The following is a 17,428-nucleotide window of genomic DNA, read 5'->3' as shown; positions in this document are numbered from 1 at the left end:
GCTGGGTCAGCCAGGAGGGGTGCAATTTCCAATAGGAGTGCCCCCTCTGACTTTCCACAGCAAGAGTCATCATCAGAGGAGAGTGATCAGAGACCCCTCGAGCCTCGTAGTGGACGTCAATTATCCTAGGGACGAGGGTGGGGGACACCAGCATCAGGTCAATTCTGGAGAAGGAGCCATGAGTACTGGAGAAGCAGGAGAACTGACGAACCGCAGGATGACGAAGTCGCCATACATCTACCCATTGCAAACTATTTAAAAAATCCGCAAACTTGGTAGGACCACCTCCCGCCAGCGCAGCCGGTGGGGAGTGCCATCGGTCCATAGACAGATCCAGGACATTATTAAAATCCCCCAAGCATATCACTGGGGTATTAGGGGAGGGGGCTATGAAGGACGCAGCTTGTTGCAGCACATTGTATGAGAAAGGAGGGGGGACATACACTGCTAATATGTAATAGGGCTGGGCGTTCAGCTTGCACTCTATAAATACATATCTTCCATACGGGTCAGTTTTAATCGATATCAACTCGAATTGCACTGTCTTCTTAATCAAAACTGAGACCCCCCTAGAAAAGGAGGAGTGGGAGGCATGATATGCCCAGCCCACCCAGGCCCGTCGTAAGGACAGTAACCTCTGTCCCTCCAAGTGGGTCTCACTGAGGCATGCAATATCCGGGTCATATTTCTTAATCATATTTAGTATCAAAGAGCGTTTGATGTTGTTATTCAGACCTCGAACATTCCATGCCAGAATTTTCAGATTAATCATGACCCCCTATAAACTCTATACACCTCCCGGATGGACCTCTCCCAAAATACATTTTGAGTATAAGCATTATCAATACCCATAAAACATGACGTATATGAGCCCTGCGTTGTAAGCCACAGCATCTAAATATGAAACATCCTTGCCTCCGTAAATACTTGAATAAGAAAAATAACAAACTAAAGAAAAAAATAAAACCCCAAAAATAGTAAAAGGAAACGCAACTAGCAGCTTCCCAAATAACCATTCCCTCCCCGTATACCACCCCCAACTTCGGCATACTTATATCCCGAACAATCAGCTAGCTACCAAGCGCTAGGAAGGCTAGATTCTTAACTGAACCTCCAACCCTTCTCTAGCCAACGCCGCTTGGCCGTACAAGTCTTGAGCCACCAGTGCAAAGAGAGGGGGCTCCCCGAACCATGATCAAGCCTCCGGTGGATCAAACCCCGGGCTGTTTTCGTAGGAGATCACTCCGGAGCCAGTTGCCGAGCACCCGGTGCATATCTGTCCAGCCACTGGGCCGCCTCTCTGGGGGAGTTGAAAAACTTGGTCTCCCCATCCGCCACAACTCGGAGCCTTGAGGGAAACAGCATAGAGTATGAAATGTTGAGGTCTCGCAGCCGTCTTTTGATGGGCATAAACTGGGCACGGTCCTTCTGGACGTCAGCGGCAAAGTCCGGGAAGGCCGAAACCCTAACTCCATTGCGGATCAGCGGGCCCTTCGTGCGACCTAAACGGAGAACCGAGTCACGGTCTTTATAGTGCAGGAATTTAGCGATGAAGGTGCGAGGAGGGGCACCTGGGGGTAAAGGCCGAGATGGTATCCTATGTGCACGCTCCACCGTAAAATGGGCCGTAAAGGACTCAGCGCCATATAGTTCTTTAAGCCAGGATTCGAGGAATTCCTCCGGCTGCGGACCCTCTTCTTTTTCAGGCAGGCCTACGAATCTGACGTTGTTCCTACGCAGCCGTCCCTCCATGTCTAGGAGCTTGGTTTGAAGTGAGGAGACCTGCTGGGTCACCCCGGATACAGATTGCTTAAGGGGACCACATAAATCTTCCAGGTTGGAGACCCGTGTCTCCGCCTCACCCACTCTCTCTCGGATTCGCTGTACATCTTGGCGGAGCAAGGAGAGATCGCACTGCACCTTTTCCATCTTATCGGAGAGACGCTGTTCACTGCCGGCTATAGCCTCCAGCACTTGTTGAATAGACGGGGCCCCCACCACTTCCGGGGAATCAACCGCTGTCTCAGGAGGGAAGGTCGGGTGTGTTGGAGAGGCTTCTTGAGAAGGAGCCGGTGCAGCCCCAGGGTTGGGTTGCCTGGTAAATTTTTCAAGTTTGGCCGCGGCCGCACTCCGGCCGCCCCCCACCATGCTGAGCAGGAGCAGTCACACACTTCCCAGATTAAGGCTATAGTATAGGGTTGTGGCTAGATGACGGACGCAGCCAGGCCGCGTATAATCAGTGGCGGGAATCAGCCGCGTACAGTCAATATGTCAGAATAGTAAAATAGGATGATGGTACGTAGTACACTGTGAGAAATTGGTGCAGCACAGCAGTGTAGGCAGATCTGATTTAAGTGCAGTTCCAGTATGTTATATTGGAAGGGCAGTGCACAGTAAATAGCTGAGTTTGTCTCCAGTCTCAGGTAGGTATTAGCATAGTCATTAGGAGAGTAGTAGTAGAAGAAATCAGTGTGCATTAAAGGATCCTGTCAGGAATGGGAGAGAGCAGCATGCAGAAAGGTCTCAGAATGCAGGGACAGTTCGCAGGGCATATGAGAATATGTGAATCCCATCAGGTGATTTTACATGTGACCATGCGTGGGCAGCAGCCTATAATCAGCTTCTAAGATGGCCGCCGTGCCTCTTCCCCTTCCCCAGGAGTACCTTAATCTTTTCCAGCTACCAGGGCCCCAGATCACGGCCCGACAGGCAGAGGAGATGTTATCCCCTGTTTCCAGACTCTCAGCGGCTTCCGGCAGCAGCAGCAACCCGCCGTTCGAGCTGCGGGCGACTCGCGGTCCGGGTCGCCGAAAATCGAGGCCGGGGATCCGGAGGAGGTGCAGGCCGCAGGGCTGGAAGTCGGGAAATGCCGCTCCACGAGTCCCGGAGAGTGCGCGATGAGGTGCCCGCCGGTGCCCACAGCCTGTGGTGATAGATTCCGGCCGGGCAGAGACACCAGAGGGGGTCAGGATTGATTGCAGGAGTTAATGGCCGGGGAGCTCCCGAACTCTGCTGCCTACTCCTCAGCCGTCGTAGCCACGCATCCAGATAAGGTATAATCGTGACCCCAAACAGTCTCAGTCCTGCAACCATGATCGCCATGATCTTTGTGAAAATTCGTGGGGCTGATGCTAGGCCGAACGGCAATGCCTGGAATTGGTAGTGATCCGCCACCAGTGCGAACCTTAAGTAAGCCTGGTGAGGAGTCCAGATTGGAATATGCAGATATGCATCCTTTATGTTCATGGATACCATGAACTCGCCCTGTTCTAAGCCTGCAATGACTGATTGGATTGATTCCATCTTGAATCTGTAGACTCTTAAAAACTGGTTGAAAACTTTTAAATTGAGTATTGGTCTGACCGTCCCGTCTGGCTTTGGCACGACAAAAAGATTGGAATAGAACCCCGTTCCTCTCTGAGAAGCGGGAACCGGAATAATGACCTCTGCTTGTAGCAATTTGAGAATTGCTGCCCGTAGTGCCCTTGCCTTCTGAGGGCACTGAGGCAATCCTGTTGTAAAAAACTGACTGTGAGGCCTCTGTTGAAATTCCAGTTTGTATCCCTGAAAGATAAAGTTGTTCACCCAAAGTTCTGGTGAGGTTTTGGCCCAGATGTCCTGAAAACCTTCCAGTCGGCCGCCCACCAAGGGGGACCCCAGGTGAGCTGGGAGGCCGTCATGCCACGGTCTTGTCAGCGGGTTTATCCTGCTATCTGGTTGTTGCTTGTGAGCGGCCTCTACCTCTGCCCCCACGTGCTTGTGTACCGAAACCCCTTCCTCTGGCTCGAAAGGACTGAGATCTAAATGAAGTAACTGCTGGTCCCGAATAACCTCTCCTAGTTTGTGGAGCGGTTCTCGTATACGGAGTAGGCAGAAAAGTGGACTTCCCCGCTGTAGCCTGCGAAATCCACTTGTCTAATTCTGGTCCGAACAGCATTTCACCCCCAAAAGGGATGGATTCTACCGCCTTCTTGGTCTCAGAGTCTTCCTGCCATTCTCTGAGCCATAAAATCCTTCTAGCCGATATGGCCGATGCAGATATGCGCGATGCTATTCAGCTAATATCCTTAGAAGCTTGACACAAGTACGATGCAGATTCTCGAATGTGTTCTGCCAGTTGGGTAATCTCTTCTAAGCTATTTTCCTCCTCAATAGCTTGTACAATACGGCCGGACCATGCACCCATGGCCTTGTTGACCCAAGCACAGACGATCGCAGGTCTCTGCGCTCCACCAGCTGCAACAAAAATTTACTTTAACGCAGTGTCAACTTTACGGTCTGACGCATCCTTTAAAAGTAGTTACGTTAGGAATTGGTAAAATTGTCTTTTTTGACAACTTTCCTAGGGAAGCATCCACTACCGGCGGAGTCTCCCACTTGCCCATTACACCCTTAGGTAGGGGATAAGTTACCTGAAACCGTTTCGGAAATTGAAACCGTTTGTCAGGTTGTTTCCAAGCCTCCTCTATCTGAGATTGGAGGGATTTAGGAATATGAAACACTGCTGAACGCGGCTTCTGGGATTCGAACAAATCGAAATCCTCCGGCTCCCGTATTTCCTCGTCCTTAAAACTTAGGATCTCTTTTACCGCGTCAATTAAGGAGTCTAGACCTGAGATTGCCGAGTCCTCCTCTGGAAAGTCGGCGTCTAGGTTAGTTTCAATTAACTCACCTTCCTCCGTATCAGGAAGAAAACCCTCTTCCTCCTCTGATTTTGGTATCATAGGCAGAGTTCTTTTAACCGCTTTGCGCACACTCGTTTCTGCGGGTGCGGGCGGCGTTAACCTGATGAGAAATTCCTCCATCGTCTTTGAGAATCCCGCAGCCCATTCTGATTGCTGCTTGCGCGACTCTGCCATCTCCATGGAGATTCTATTAGCAAGGTTGTCTTCCCATACCTTGGCCAGAGCACTGCTCCCAGGTGGAGCGTCCTTGTTTAAGCAGGAGTCGCACACCCTGGAGCTGCCAACCCGCGTGCTCTTCTTGTTACATTTCGTACAAACATAACAGGTCTTGGAGGTCTTGGTTGCCTTAGACATGTTGTTTTGAAAACCCTGTACCAGGGTAGCCCGCCGCGCTTTCACCCTTTAAACTAGGAAGAGAAAGACTGGGAGATGACGGAAGCGAAGGTATTGGATCCAGCTGGAATTACCTGTCCTTTTCGTATATAAAAGGAGCAGGCCAATAACTTTACTTTAATTAACAATAATAAAAAATTAAAGAAAAAAAGAAAAAATAAGAATTTACTTACCGATAATTCTATTTCTCGTAGTCCGTAGTGGATGCTGGGAACTCCGTAAGGACCATGGGGAATAGCGGCTCCGCAGGAGACAGGGCACATCTAAAGAAAGCTTTAGGATCACCTGGTGTGCACTGGCTCCTCCCCCTATGACCCTCCTCCAAGCCTCAGTTAGGATACTGTGCCCGGACGAGCGTACACAATAAGGAAGGATTTTGAATCCCGGGTAAGACTCATACCAGCCACACCAATCACACTGTACAACTTGTGATCTGAACCCAGTTAACAGCATGATAATAGAGAAGCCTCTATAAAAGATGGCTCACTACAACAATAACCCGAATTTTTTGGTAACAATAATTATGTACCAGTATTGCAGACAATCCGCACTTGGGATGGGCGCCCAGCATCCACTACGGACTACGAGAAATAGAATTATCGGTAAGTAAATTCTTATTTTCTCTGACGTCCTAGTGGATGCTGGGAACTCCGTAAGGACCATGGGGATTATACCAAAGCTCCCAAACGGGCGGGAGATTGCGGATGACTCTGCAGCACCGAATGAGAGAACTCCAGGTCCTCCTCAGCCAGGGTAACAAATTTGTAGAAGTTTACAAACGTATTTGCTCCTGACCAAGTAACTGCTCGGCAAAGTTGTAAAGCCGAGACCCTTCGGGCAGCTGCCCAAGATGAGCCCACCTTCCTTGTGGAGTGGGCATTTTAAGATTTTTGGCTGTGGCAGGCCTGCCACAGAATGTGCAAGCTGAATTGTACTACAAATCCAACGAGCAATCGTCTGCTTAGAAGCAGGAGCACCCAGTTTGTTGGGTGCATACAGGATAAACAGCGAGTCAGATTTTCTGACTCCAGCCGTCCTGGAAACATATATTTTCAGGGCCCTGACCACGTCAAGCAACTTGGAATCCTCCAAGTCCTTAGTAGCCGCAGGTACCACAATAGGTTGCTTCATGTGAAATGCAGAAACCACCTTAGGTAGAAATTGAGGACAAGTCCTCAATTCTGCCCTGTCAGAATGAAATATTAAATAAGGGCTTTTAAATGATAAAGCCGCCAGTTCTGACACACGCCTGGCTGAAGCCAGGGCTAACAGCATCGTCACCTTCCATGTGAGATATTTTAAGTCCACAGTGGTGAGTGGTTCAAACCAATGTGACTTTAGGAAACTCAACACAACATTGAGATCCCAAGGTGCCACTGGAGGCACAAAAGGAGGCTGTATATGCAGTACCCCTTTTACAAATGTCTGAACTTCAGGCACTGAAGCCAGTTCCTTTTGGAAGAAAATCGACAGGGCCGAAATTTGAACCTTAATGGACCCTAATTTTAGGCCCATAGACAGTCCTGTTTGCAGGAAATGGAGGAAACGACCCAGTTGAAATTCCTCTGTAGGGCCTTCTTGGCCTCTCACCACGCAACATATTTTCGCCAATGCGGTGATAATGTTTTGCGGTTACGTCCTTCCTGGCCTTGACCAGGGTAGGGATGACTTCATCTGGAATGCCTTTTTCCTTCAGGATCCGGCGTTCAACCGCCAAGCCGTCAAACGCAGCCGCGGTAAGTCTTGGAACAGACAAGGCCCCTGCTGGAGCAGGTCCTTTCTTAGAGGTAGAGGCCACGGTTCGTCCGTGAGCATCTCTTGAAGTTCCGGATACCAAGTCCTTCTTGGCCAATCCGGAACCACGAGTATAGTTCTTACTCCTCTCCTTCTTATGATTCTCAGTACTTTTGGTATGAGAGGCAGAGGAGGGAACACATACACTGACTGGTACACCCACGGTGTTACCAGAGCGTCCACCGCTATTGCCTGAGGGTCCCCTGACCTGGCGCAATATCTGTCTAGTTTTTTGTTTAGACGGGACGCCATTATGTCCACCTTTGGTTTTTCCCAACGGTTTACAATCAGGTGGAAGACTTCTGGGTGAAGTCCCCACTCTCCCGGGTGAAGGTCGTGTCTGCTGAGGAAGTCTGCTTCCCAGTTGTCCACTCCCGGAATGAATACTGCTGACAGTGCTATCACATGATTCTCCGCCCAGCGAAGAATCCTTGCAGCTTCTGCCATTGCCCCCCTGCTTCCCGTGCCGCCCTGTCTGTTTACGTGGGCGACTGACGTGATGTTGTCCGATTGGATCAATACCGCCTGACCCTGAAGCAGGGGTTTCGCTTGACTTAGGGCATTGTAAATGGCCCTTAGTTCCAGAATGTTTATATGAAGAGATGTCTCCAGGCTTGACCATAAGCCCTGGAAATTCCTTCCCTGTGTGACTGCTCCCCAGCCTCGCAGGCTGGCATCCGTGGCCACCAGGACCCAGTCCCGAATGCCGAATCTGCGGCCCTCTAGAAGATGAGCACTCTGCAACCACCACAGGAGGGATACCCTTGTCCCCGGTGACAGGGTTATCCGCTGAAGCATCTGAAGATGCGACCCGGACCATTTGTCCAGTAGGTTCCACTGGAAAGTCTTGCGTGGAATCTGCCGAATGGGATTGCTTCGTAGGAAGCCACCATTTTTACCCAGAACCCTTGTGCATTGATGCACTGAGACTTGGTTCGGTTTTAGGAGGTTCCTGACTAGCTCGGATAACTCTCTGGCTTTCTCCTCCGGGAGAGACACCTTCTTTCTGGACTGTGTCCAGGATCATCCCTAGGAACAGAAGACAAGTCGTCGGAACCAGCTGCGATTTTGGAATATTGAGAATCCAATCGTGCTGCCGCAACACTACCTGATATAGTGCTACACCGATCTCCAACTGTTCCCTGGATCTTACCCTTATCAGGGAATCGTCCAAGTAACGGATAACTAAAATTCCCTTCCTTCGAAGGAATATCATCATTACGGTCATTACTTCAGTAAAGACCCGGGGTGCCGTGGACCATCCCTACGGCAGCGTCCGAACTGATAGTGACAGTTCTGTACCATAACCTGAAATACCCTTGGTGAGAAGGGTAAATTTTGACATGAAGGTAAGCATCCTTGATGTCCCGAGACATCATGTAGTCCCCTTCTTCCAGGTTTGCAATCACTGCTCTGAGTGACTCAATTTTGAATTTGAACCTCTGTATGCAAGTGTTCAAAGATTTTAGATTTTAAAATCGGTCTCACCGAGCCGTCTGGCTTCGGTACCACAATAGTGTGGAATAATACCCCGTTCCCTGTTGCAGGAGGGGTACCTTGATTATCACCTGCTGGGAATACAGCTTGTGAATGGTTTCCAAAACTGCCTCCCTGTCAGCGGGAGACGTCGGTAAAACAGACCTTTGGAAACGGCGAGGGGGATACGTCTCGAATTCCAATTTGTACCCCTGAAATATTACCAGAAGGATCCAGGGGTCTACTTGCGAGTGAGCCCACTGCGCACTGAAATTCATTGAGAACGGGACCCCACCGTGCCTGAACTTGTAAAGCCCTAGCGTCATACTGAGGGCTTGGCAGAGGCGGAAAAGAGTTTCTGTTCCTTGGAACTGGCTGATCTCTGCAGCCATTTTCCTCTCCCTCTGTCACGAGCAGAAAAGAGGAACCCTTTTGTCCGCTTGCCAACCAGGCCTGCGCCTGATAATACGGCGTCTTATTTTGAGAGGCGACCTGGGGTACATCCCCTCTTTTAAGGCAATACTTCCAAATGCCGTTTGGAATCCGCATCACCTGACCACTTTACTGGTATAATTGGACAACGCACTTATACTTGATGCCAGTCGGCAAATATTCCGCTGTGCATCATGCATATATAGAAATGCATCTTTTAATTGCTCTATAGGCAATAATATACTGTCCTTATCTAGGATATCATATTTCCAGTCAGGGAATCCGACCACGCCAACCCAGCACTGCACATCCAGGCTGAGGCGATTGCTGGTCGCAGTATAACACCAGTATGTGTGTAAATACATTTTAGGATACCCTCCTGCTTTCTATCAGCAGGATCCTTAAGGGCGGCCATCTCAAGAGAGGGTAGAGCCCTTGTTCTTACAAGCGTGTGAGCGCCTTATCCCCCCTAGGGGGTGTTTCCCAACGCACCCTAACCTCTGGCGGGAAAAGGTATACTGCCAATAACTTTTTAGAAATGATCAATTGTTATCGGGGGGAAACCCACGCATTTTATTTCTCAGATTCCGGAAAACTACAGGAAGTTTTTCCTCACCAACATAATACCCCTTTTTTTTTTTGGTGGTATTCATATTATCAGAAAAGTGTAAACTTTTTTCATTGCCTCAATCATGCAATGTGTGGCCCTATTTGGAAATCACGGTTGTCTCTTCACCGTCGACACAGGAGTCAGTATCCGTGTCGGCGTCTGTATCTGAGGTAACGGGCGCTTTAGAGCCCCTATATGAGACGTCTGGACATGCACAAGCTGAGTAGCCGGCTGTCTCATGTCAACCACTGTCTTTTATACAAAGCTGACACTGTCACGCAATTTCCACAGTACATCCACTCAGGTGTCGACCCCCCAGGGGGTGACAACACTATTACAGACACTCTACTCCGTCTCCTCATCATTTTTCTCCTCATACATGTCGACACAAACGTACCGACACACAGCACACACACAGGGACTGCTCTGATAGAGGACAGGACCCCACTAGCCCTTTGGGGAGACAGAGGGAGAGTTTGCCAGCACACACCAGAGCGCTATATATATACAGGGATAACCTTATATAAGTGTTTTTCCCTTTATAGCTGCTGTATTGTTTATACTGCGCCTAATTTGTGCCCCCCTCTCTTTTTTAACCCCTTTCTGTAGTGTAGTGACTGCAGGGGAGAGCCAGGGAGCTTCCCTCCAACTGAGCTGTGAGGGAAAATGGCGCCAGTGTGCTGAGGAGATGGGCTCCGCCCCTTTCTCGGCGTCCTTATCATCCGTTTTCTTGTAAGTTTTGGCAGGGGTTAAATGCATCCATATAGCCCAGGAGTTATATGTGATGCATTTATTTTAGCCATAAAAGGTTTTCTAACGATTTATTGCGTCTCAGGGCGCTGCCCCCCCAGCGCCCTGCACCCTCAGTGACCGGAGTGTGAAGTGTGCTGAGAGCAATGGCGCACAGCTGCGGTGCTGTGCGCCTACCTTTATCTGAAGACAGGAAAGTCTTCTGCCGCCGATTTTTCCGGACCTCTTCGCTCTTCTGGCTCTGTAAGGGGGCCGGCGGCGCGGCTCCGGTGACCCATCCAGGCTGAACCTGTGATCGTCCCTCTGGAGCTAATGTCCAGTAGCCTAAGAAGCCCAATCCACTCTGCACGCAGGTGAGTTCGCTTCTTCTCCCCTTAGTCCCTCGATGCAGTGAGCCTGTTGCCAGCAGGTCTCACTGAAAATAATAAACCTAAACTAAAACTTTCACAAAGAGCTCAGGAGAGCCCCTAGTGTGCACCCTTCTCGTCGGGCACAGAAAATCTAACTGAGGCTTGGAGGAGGGTCATAGGGGGAGGAGCCAGTGCACACCAGGTGATCCTAAAGCTTTCTTTAGATGTGCCCTGTCTCCTGCGGAGCCGCTATTCCCCATGGTCCTTACGGAGTTCCCAGCATCCACTAGGACGTCAGAGAAAGAAAAATTAAAACACCAGCCGACTCGCAATCCTCACACCCCAACTGTAAATCAGCTACGATGTTAGAGTTGGTATTCGCTTGCTTCCGTGTATTTTCTGCAGGATCTTTGAAACAGAAGTCCCTTGAAAATATAAATTGTAAAGTTGATTACTTTTCAGGAGATCATCTGTATATATATTATTCACCAGCAGAGGGAGCAGTTACCTAACGATCTCCCTGCTATATTATACTATGCAGGCAGTGCAGCAGGGGGAGCTAATTCTTTATTAAACAACTTCCCCTATGTACTCTACTGGGGGGAGGGGGAGGACCCACCCATTACCTCAGCCTGGCGCCATAATCATTAAATATGGCCCTCACTAATGTCCTGCAAGACTTTTGAAAAATATGCTGCTGTCAGGAACCCTAGCCATTAGGCTATATGAGCTCCACTTGCTGCTGCCTCGGATGTCTTGGTATGTAAGCACTTTTATTCTAGCCCCCTCCCGCTGGCCGGCGCGCGCCGAGTCCACTCTCTGGCGCTCTGTGCGGACACTATTTGGTGCGCTCCGGACCCGCTGGCCGGCGCGCGCCTGGACAGTTTCCCGTAGCGGCGCCTGTGCTCCGCTTCGGCTGTCAGTCTTCTCGCTGTGCAGCGCGCCGCTCTGCCGTCCCTCCCTGCTCACAGGGAGGAAAGGCCAAGTCCCACGCCGCACTCTGCTCCCGCGCCCGCCGCTGTAACTGCAATGTGAGGGGCTATATTACCGGAGGCAGCATTACATTGATCTATTACAGGAGGCAGCATTACAGTGATATATTACAGGAGGCAGCATTACTACAGAGATCTATTACAGGATTTCAGTGATATTTTAGTAAGGAAGGTCTCTCCCTGCTCACTATAAAAATAAATAAAAATACAGGAAGGACCCTAAGCTTTTCCTTCGACCAGTACTTACTGTTAGAAGGACTTGGAGGATCTTCTGTGGAGAGAGGAAGGTCCCTTCAATAGGGATCTTTGTCTCTCTGATATCAGGTAGCCTTGTCTCCCTTTTATTAGGGTTACGCAGCCCCTTTTAGATTTTTAGTCAGGACTTCAGTGCTCCCACGTGCTGTTACCTCAAGCACAATTTTTCAAACTGAGGGAGGAGGGATGTGAAGGGGGAGGAGCCTGCTGTGCAGACAATGCTAATTTTAGATTGTGCCACACCTCCGGTTCAAGGCTTCACACCCCTACTGTATAGGACTCCAGTGTCCCCTAGTGGATGAAAGAGAAACAAAAACAAACCACAAATGACAAACATACATAAATTAAAATCCAGAGGTGTGGTCATACAGGTGTGAAATGAGAGCACATACAAGTGTCTGAAATTAGACAAGTCAAAGAAAATGTATACTAACTCCACTCAGTGTTTTATTTGTATATTAACATACCTGCAATATTTCTGTGACCATTCTTTCACTGATATTTCCTGACTGGACGTGTTAATCATTTCTATTTAATAGGTGTCTATAACTTGTTTTACAGAGAGTGGTCAATTAATAAAAACACATGTTCTCACTGTTTGCTGTCTCATGTATTGAGCCTATTATAGATTCTTGTATAGCAGTGATCTGTGGGAACAGAGTAACCCCTCATCACATATGTCACTGCTCCATTGCACTGTGCAATGAATTTATCACAGAACCCACTAAGGACGAGTGGTGACACTGAGTGGAGTAAATATACATTTTCTTTGACTTGTCTAATTTCAGACACTTGTATGGTCTCTCATTCCACACCTGTATGACCACACCTCTGGATTTTAATTTATATATATTTGTCATTTATTTTTTTTGTCAGCCCATGACCTGTCATTATTTTAAATGCAAAATATAATAAATGTTAAGTTTTTATAGCAATTTACTGTAGTCACCATATTGACTTTAGGGTAGCAGTGTGCCCCAAACAAGAGTACCTTTCTCTCCTTTTCAAAACTTTGAACTATATATACTCTATGGGAGCACATCCATGGACAGAACCTTTTTTCCTTCAAAAATTAGAAATCTAAATGTTTTCCACTGGACATACCTACCGGTTTTTCTTTTCTATATTAATTTGCAATATATTATTTTCAATTTTTGGTCCCTATCCTGTGCACAAGTATACTCGCTGTACCCAAACCCTACATTGCGAGCTGCATAAAATTGTAAATACATATTCAGTACTGAGAGTAGTTTCTTTATACATTAACTTCTATTTTAGCAAGTCATGAAAACTAAAGGTTTTTATAGGACATAGATCATGTTAATGACAGATCTGGCGGTATATTAAAATACAGTATGTCGATCACTGGCAGCTTTGTCCGATAGTTTTAACAGAGCAACAGGAATTAATGATAAATACGACTCAGTGGTGATTGGTGGCTTTGACAAACCACACCAATGTTAATATACCTCCTGGTCCCTTGAAACCAATTACACATCTATATTCAATTTGATAGTTCATGTTATCCAAAGCAGTATGGCCATTCTGTGTGACTGCAAAAGTGTCTGACCTGCAAGCAGTATGCATTCAGAAAACATATTTGCTACTATGAGCAGTATTACAGAAAGTTACTCATTTTTACGATTTAATAAGTTGCTGATAGAGATCCTTATTGTGCCTTCAAATCCTCTAGAATATTGTGAAATTCACTGAGCTACCCAGAGAGTTTAATACACAAAAATTTGCAAAAGCATTAAGGTGCTCATGTAGAGTTCAGCGCAATTTCTGTCCAAGTGTACACATAAGATATGGCTGCAAAATTGCACTCTAATTGGTTATTTGGAGCTGCACATATCTTAAACCGAGTATACACTGGTGCGACGGGCACTAGTTCTGACAATGGAAAGGGTGGTCTTCAGGTTGCCGGAGGCCGGGCTCCAGACGACCACCATACTGGTGCCGAAATCCCGACCGCCGGCATACCGACATCTTTTCTCCCTCAAGGGGCTCATTTGCGCTCTCGCACAGCTGTCTGTATGCCAGCGATCGGGATTCCGGTGCCGGTATGCTGGCCGCCGGGAGCCTGACCGCCGGCATCACATACTACACCCCATTGGAACGAATGCCCTCGAGCCCATATTCTGTGTACACACTGGAATGAGTTTTATGAAGGACAGAACGATTATGTCCCATCCTCCATAAGCATAAACACATTCGCTAGCAGTATCGATAGGTTTAATGTGCAGCACATCAAACCTAGTGTCTGTCGCTAGCGACCACGGGAGTGTGCAATCACCCGTATACACTGAGCTACTGTATGTAGGCGATTTGCAGTTATGAAACAGCAAATAAATGTAATGAAAAGGAGCATGCCCTTTCCCAAAAGTGAAAAGAGCACCAGCCTCATAGCCTGAGATGGTTATTACTAATGTGTGGGGACAGGAACATGGAGTACTCCTTCAAAAGCACCAATCAGCACTAGAAACCACTGCTTAGTAATAACAGCCAAATGCTGTATATGCTGTTAGCACTGGAGCTCATCTGAGTAACACTGGGTAATGCGATTTCAGATGTAAAATGTTATAGGATGTGTGACCCTAGATCCCATTGCACTGTGGATCTGGGTGTCTTTGCAGATGAAGACCGAAAGTCCCCACTGGGATCCTCCACGGGATTCTACTGCGTATATGCCAGATGTCAGCAGATCCAACTTTATTTCCTACACAGGGTCTACTGGATCCTGGTCAGGCTTTATGGCTTTTGTGGCCTGTCTTTGGATGTCTGTCCTAAGTGTACAACCCCTTCTGCAGGTTTCTGGCATCTGCTTTGGTCCTTTCCTCAGGTGACCTCCTTTTGGTCTAGAGATGTTGCTTGTATATTGGGTACAGGTATACGGATTCCCGCTAGACGCCTGTATTTGCCTTTTAAACCTCTCAATGTGTTCCTATGTTTGTATGTGCGTATAAACCTTAGTCTTTGTATTGCTCGCACATGGATGGCTCCAGTTCCTCTTCCTTTTTCATCCTGGATGTCCCTGGTTAACAGGACAGTTTCTCACAAACGCTTTATGTATCAGAAGCGAAAAAGCCCCCTCTAATCTAATAGAATATGGACCCTCTAGCATTAATCTAGATATGCCCTTGAACCTCCTTCCCCTGAACACTCCTTGGGGTATATATTAAAGTACAGGTTTTTAGAAGTGGAGATCTTGCCCACAGCAACCAATTAGATTCTAGCTATTATCTACTAGAAGTTGCTAGATAAATAAGTAGAATCTGATTGGTTGCTACTGGCAACATCTCCACTTCTAAAAACCTGCACTTTAGTAAATATACCCCCTAATCTCCATCTGTATTGTGTTTTAACTGCTCCTGCACAATGCTGACACATTCTTACCCTGTATCGACTATTGATCACTTATGATACTCTTTATGATTGTTCCTGTTCCGTATTTACCCTAATACCTAGTGGTATGTTTTATTGGTTGTTAGTGTGTTTTATGATGCAAATTTTACCATATTGTGCTCGGAATTTGTTTGTTGAGTCGCATAGCTTTTACTATGCTCATTGTTACATGTATGCTTAGTTTTTGATGTTTTATTTTACTATATTTTTTAACGCAAAAGAAAAATATATATATCTTAAAAATACTTGATGTAAAATAATACAAAATGTTAACACATAAGAGAACAGACATTAGCGATGTTGAGGTATACATCAGTTTAGTGATCTTAACCATCACTGCGTAATCATCTGCAAGAAGAATTTGTGCCGCCACCCTGATCTCCCTATAGTGTATGATAGACACTTACCATGGTGCGGGAATGTTTCCACTTGGTGAGTTTGTTGAGGATTCGCAGCAAATTGATGCAGGAGAACAGATTTCTCCAACAGAATTGATTGCTATCTCCTGATTCCTGCAAATATAAACAAGCAAAACCGAATCACACATTATCCTGTGCTTGCAAAAGTGTGAGGTACGATCTGGTGAATAAGACAAATATTTCTTCTCATCAACAGCTATAAAGACATGCAGCGATTTGTCTCTATAATGACAATATGCACCATTAAATGGTTTTCCTCATCATTTACAAGACAATCTGTGTGCAGAATGTATTGAACAATTTTCTTTTAAATGCAAAGCATTCTGTGTACAGGATACAAAAAGATGGTTGAAAAAAAAAAAAAAAAAAAAAAGGGATCATATGTAACTACAGATCACGTTTTTTCTCCCTTTGTTCAGTGACAGATGCTTATTGTACTATTTGAAACAATGGTAGCAAGCACATCTGACATAAGAGAGGGGATTGGAATAAAATAGAAGCAGAAACATTTCCTTAAGCTTGGAGTGTCAAAAGGTACCATATTTTCAGAACTCTATAACAAAATTATACGATGCAGACCCTGGAAATCTTTAGTCTAGCAGACCTTGAAAAGGAGATCCCAAGCTGAGGTTCTGACTTAACTACTAGTTTGGGTCATCGACAACAGATTGCTCATGGGAAGGAAATTATATATAAATGCATGTCTTATTTTGCAATTGGTCCATGTGTGGGGTCTGCAAGTGTGTGATTGGGGGAGGGGGAATTGCAGGGACAGGGAGCATTTCTATGGGCTTACCAGAAAAAAAAAAAAAAAAAATAGATGCAAGATTGTATGATCTAGTTGCTCAGCTCAGTGCTTGAACGATCAGGTATTAGAGTCAGATCACACAGATGTATCAATCCATTTCATACAGATCTGGCCATTTGGCAAAGAGAACATATGATTTTGGCTCTATCACACCACTAAACCTAACCATGTGAGTCAAACATAACAGAGGCTAGGATTGAAGCTCATTTTCATCGAGGGAATACGATCCCTGAGATAAAAGTAACGTTTTTTATTTCTATTATAAGTGCTGGAATTATTTTAGAGGGAATAGGAGAGTGTCAAGATACATATAAATGGCATTCCTGACTGTACGTTTCCAGAGTCAACTGGACCGTTCTAGTAGACATTTCATATGGTCACGTGTCACGAAAAACCTAAACAACATAACACCCTCCACCCAATACGGTCACTATTAGATCTCATACCCAGGGCTGCCGACAGCGCATACAAAAACAAATTAGTAATTAATATCTGTACATATTGAAATACCTGCATTTAGCCTCTTTATGTCAGCAAAAGAGAACTCTAGTATCATAAGACAGCTAACTAAATATACCAATGTGGATTTCAGCTACAAATGACCTTCACTGGTAGAGTAGTGATCACACTTCTAAATGGGCCCTGTGGATGACACTACGCCAAGATAGCGGCCACATGATATAAAAGCGACAGGCCAGGGGTACAGTGGAAAGCCAGAAGTGTAGCGTTTGCACAAAGCATTCACAATGACGGACTTTCAGGATCTGAAAGTGTTTGAACTATGCTAAAAAGAGGGAGGTTATAAATGATTAAATACGGTGTAATGCTACACTCATGATATAGTCATTCAATTAACTCATCCCTGCAAGTTGCCATTGCAAGGGGATGGAAATGCAGGCAACAGCCACACTAGCCCTGGACTGTCAATACAAATCAGCCAGTTAGCAGCTTCTGTAGGTGCAGCACTTACTTGCGGCAGAGAGTAATTAGCAGATAACTGAAATGACCCTTCTTAATTAGGATCTTTTCAAGTTTTATTTACATAGGTCTAGATTATCT

General features: G+C 46.6%; 1 protein-coding gene across 1 annotated transcript in view; it reads right to left on the bottom strand.

Annotated features, from left to right (window-relative positions):
• The window catches only part of STRIP2 (striatin interacting protein 2), a 246,197-nt gene that overhangs the window by 27,025 nt on the left and 201,744 nt on the right, over positions 1 to 17,428 (bottom strand). The window contains exon 19 of the mRNA XM_063926727.1: positions 15,550 to 15,654. Coding sequence (XP_063782797.1) covers positions 15,550 to 15,654 — 105 coding nt within the window. The remainder of the gene's footprint in view (positions 1 to 15,549; positions 15,655 to 17,428) is intronic.

This window comes from Pseudophryne corroboree, chromosome 6 (genome assembly GCF_028390025.1).
Source record: "Pseudophryne corroboree isolate aPseCor3 chromosome 6, aPseCor3.hap2, whole genome shotgun sequence".
Lineage (NCBI taxonomy): Eukaryota > Metazoa > Chordata > Amphibia > Anura > Myobatrachidae > Pseudophryne > Pseudophryne corroboree.
The sequence above is the reverse complement of the archived record's forward strand: the minus strand, read 5'-3'. Positions and strand labels throughout refer to the sequence as shown.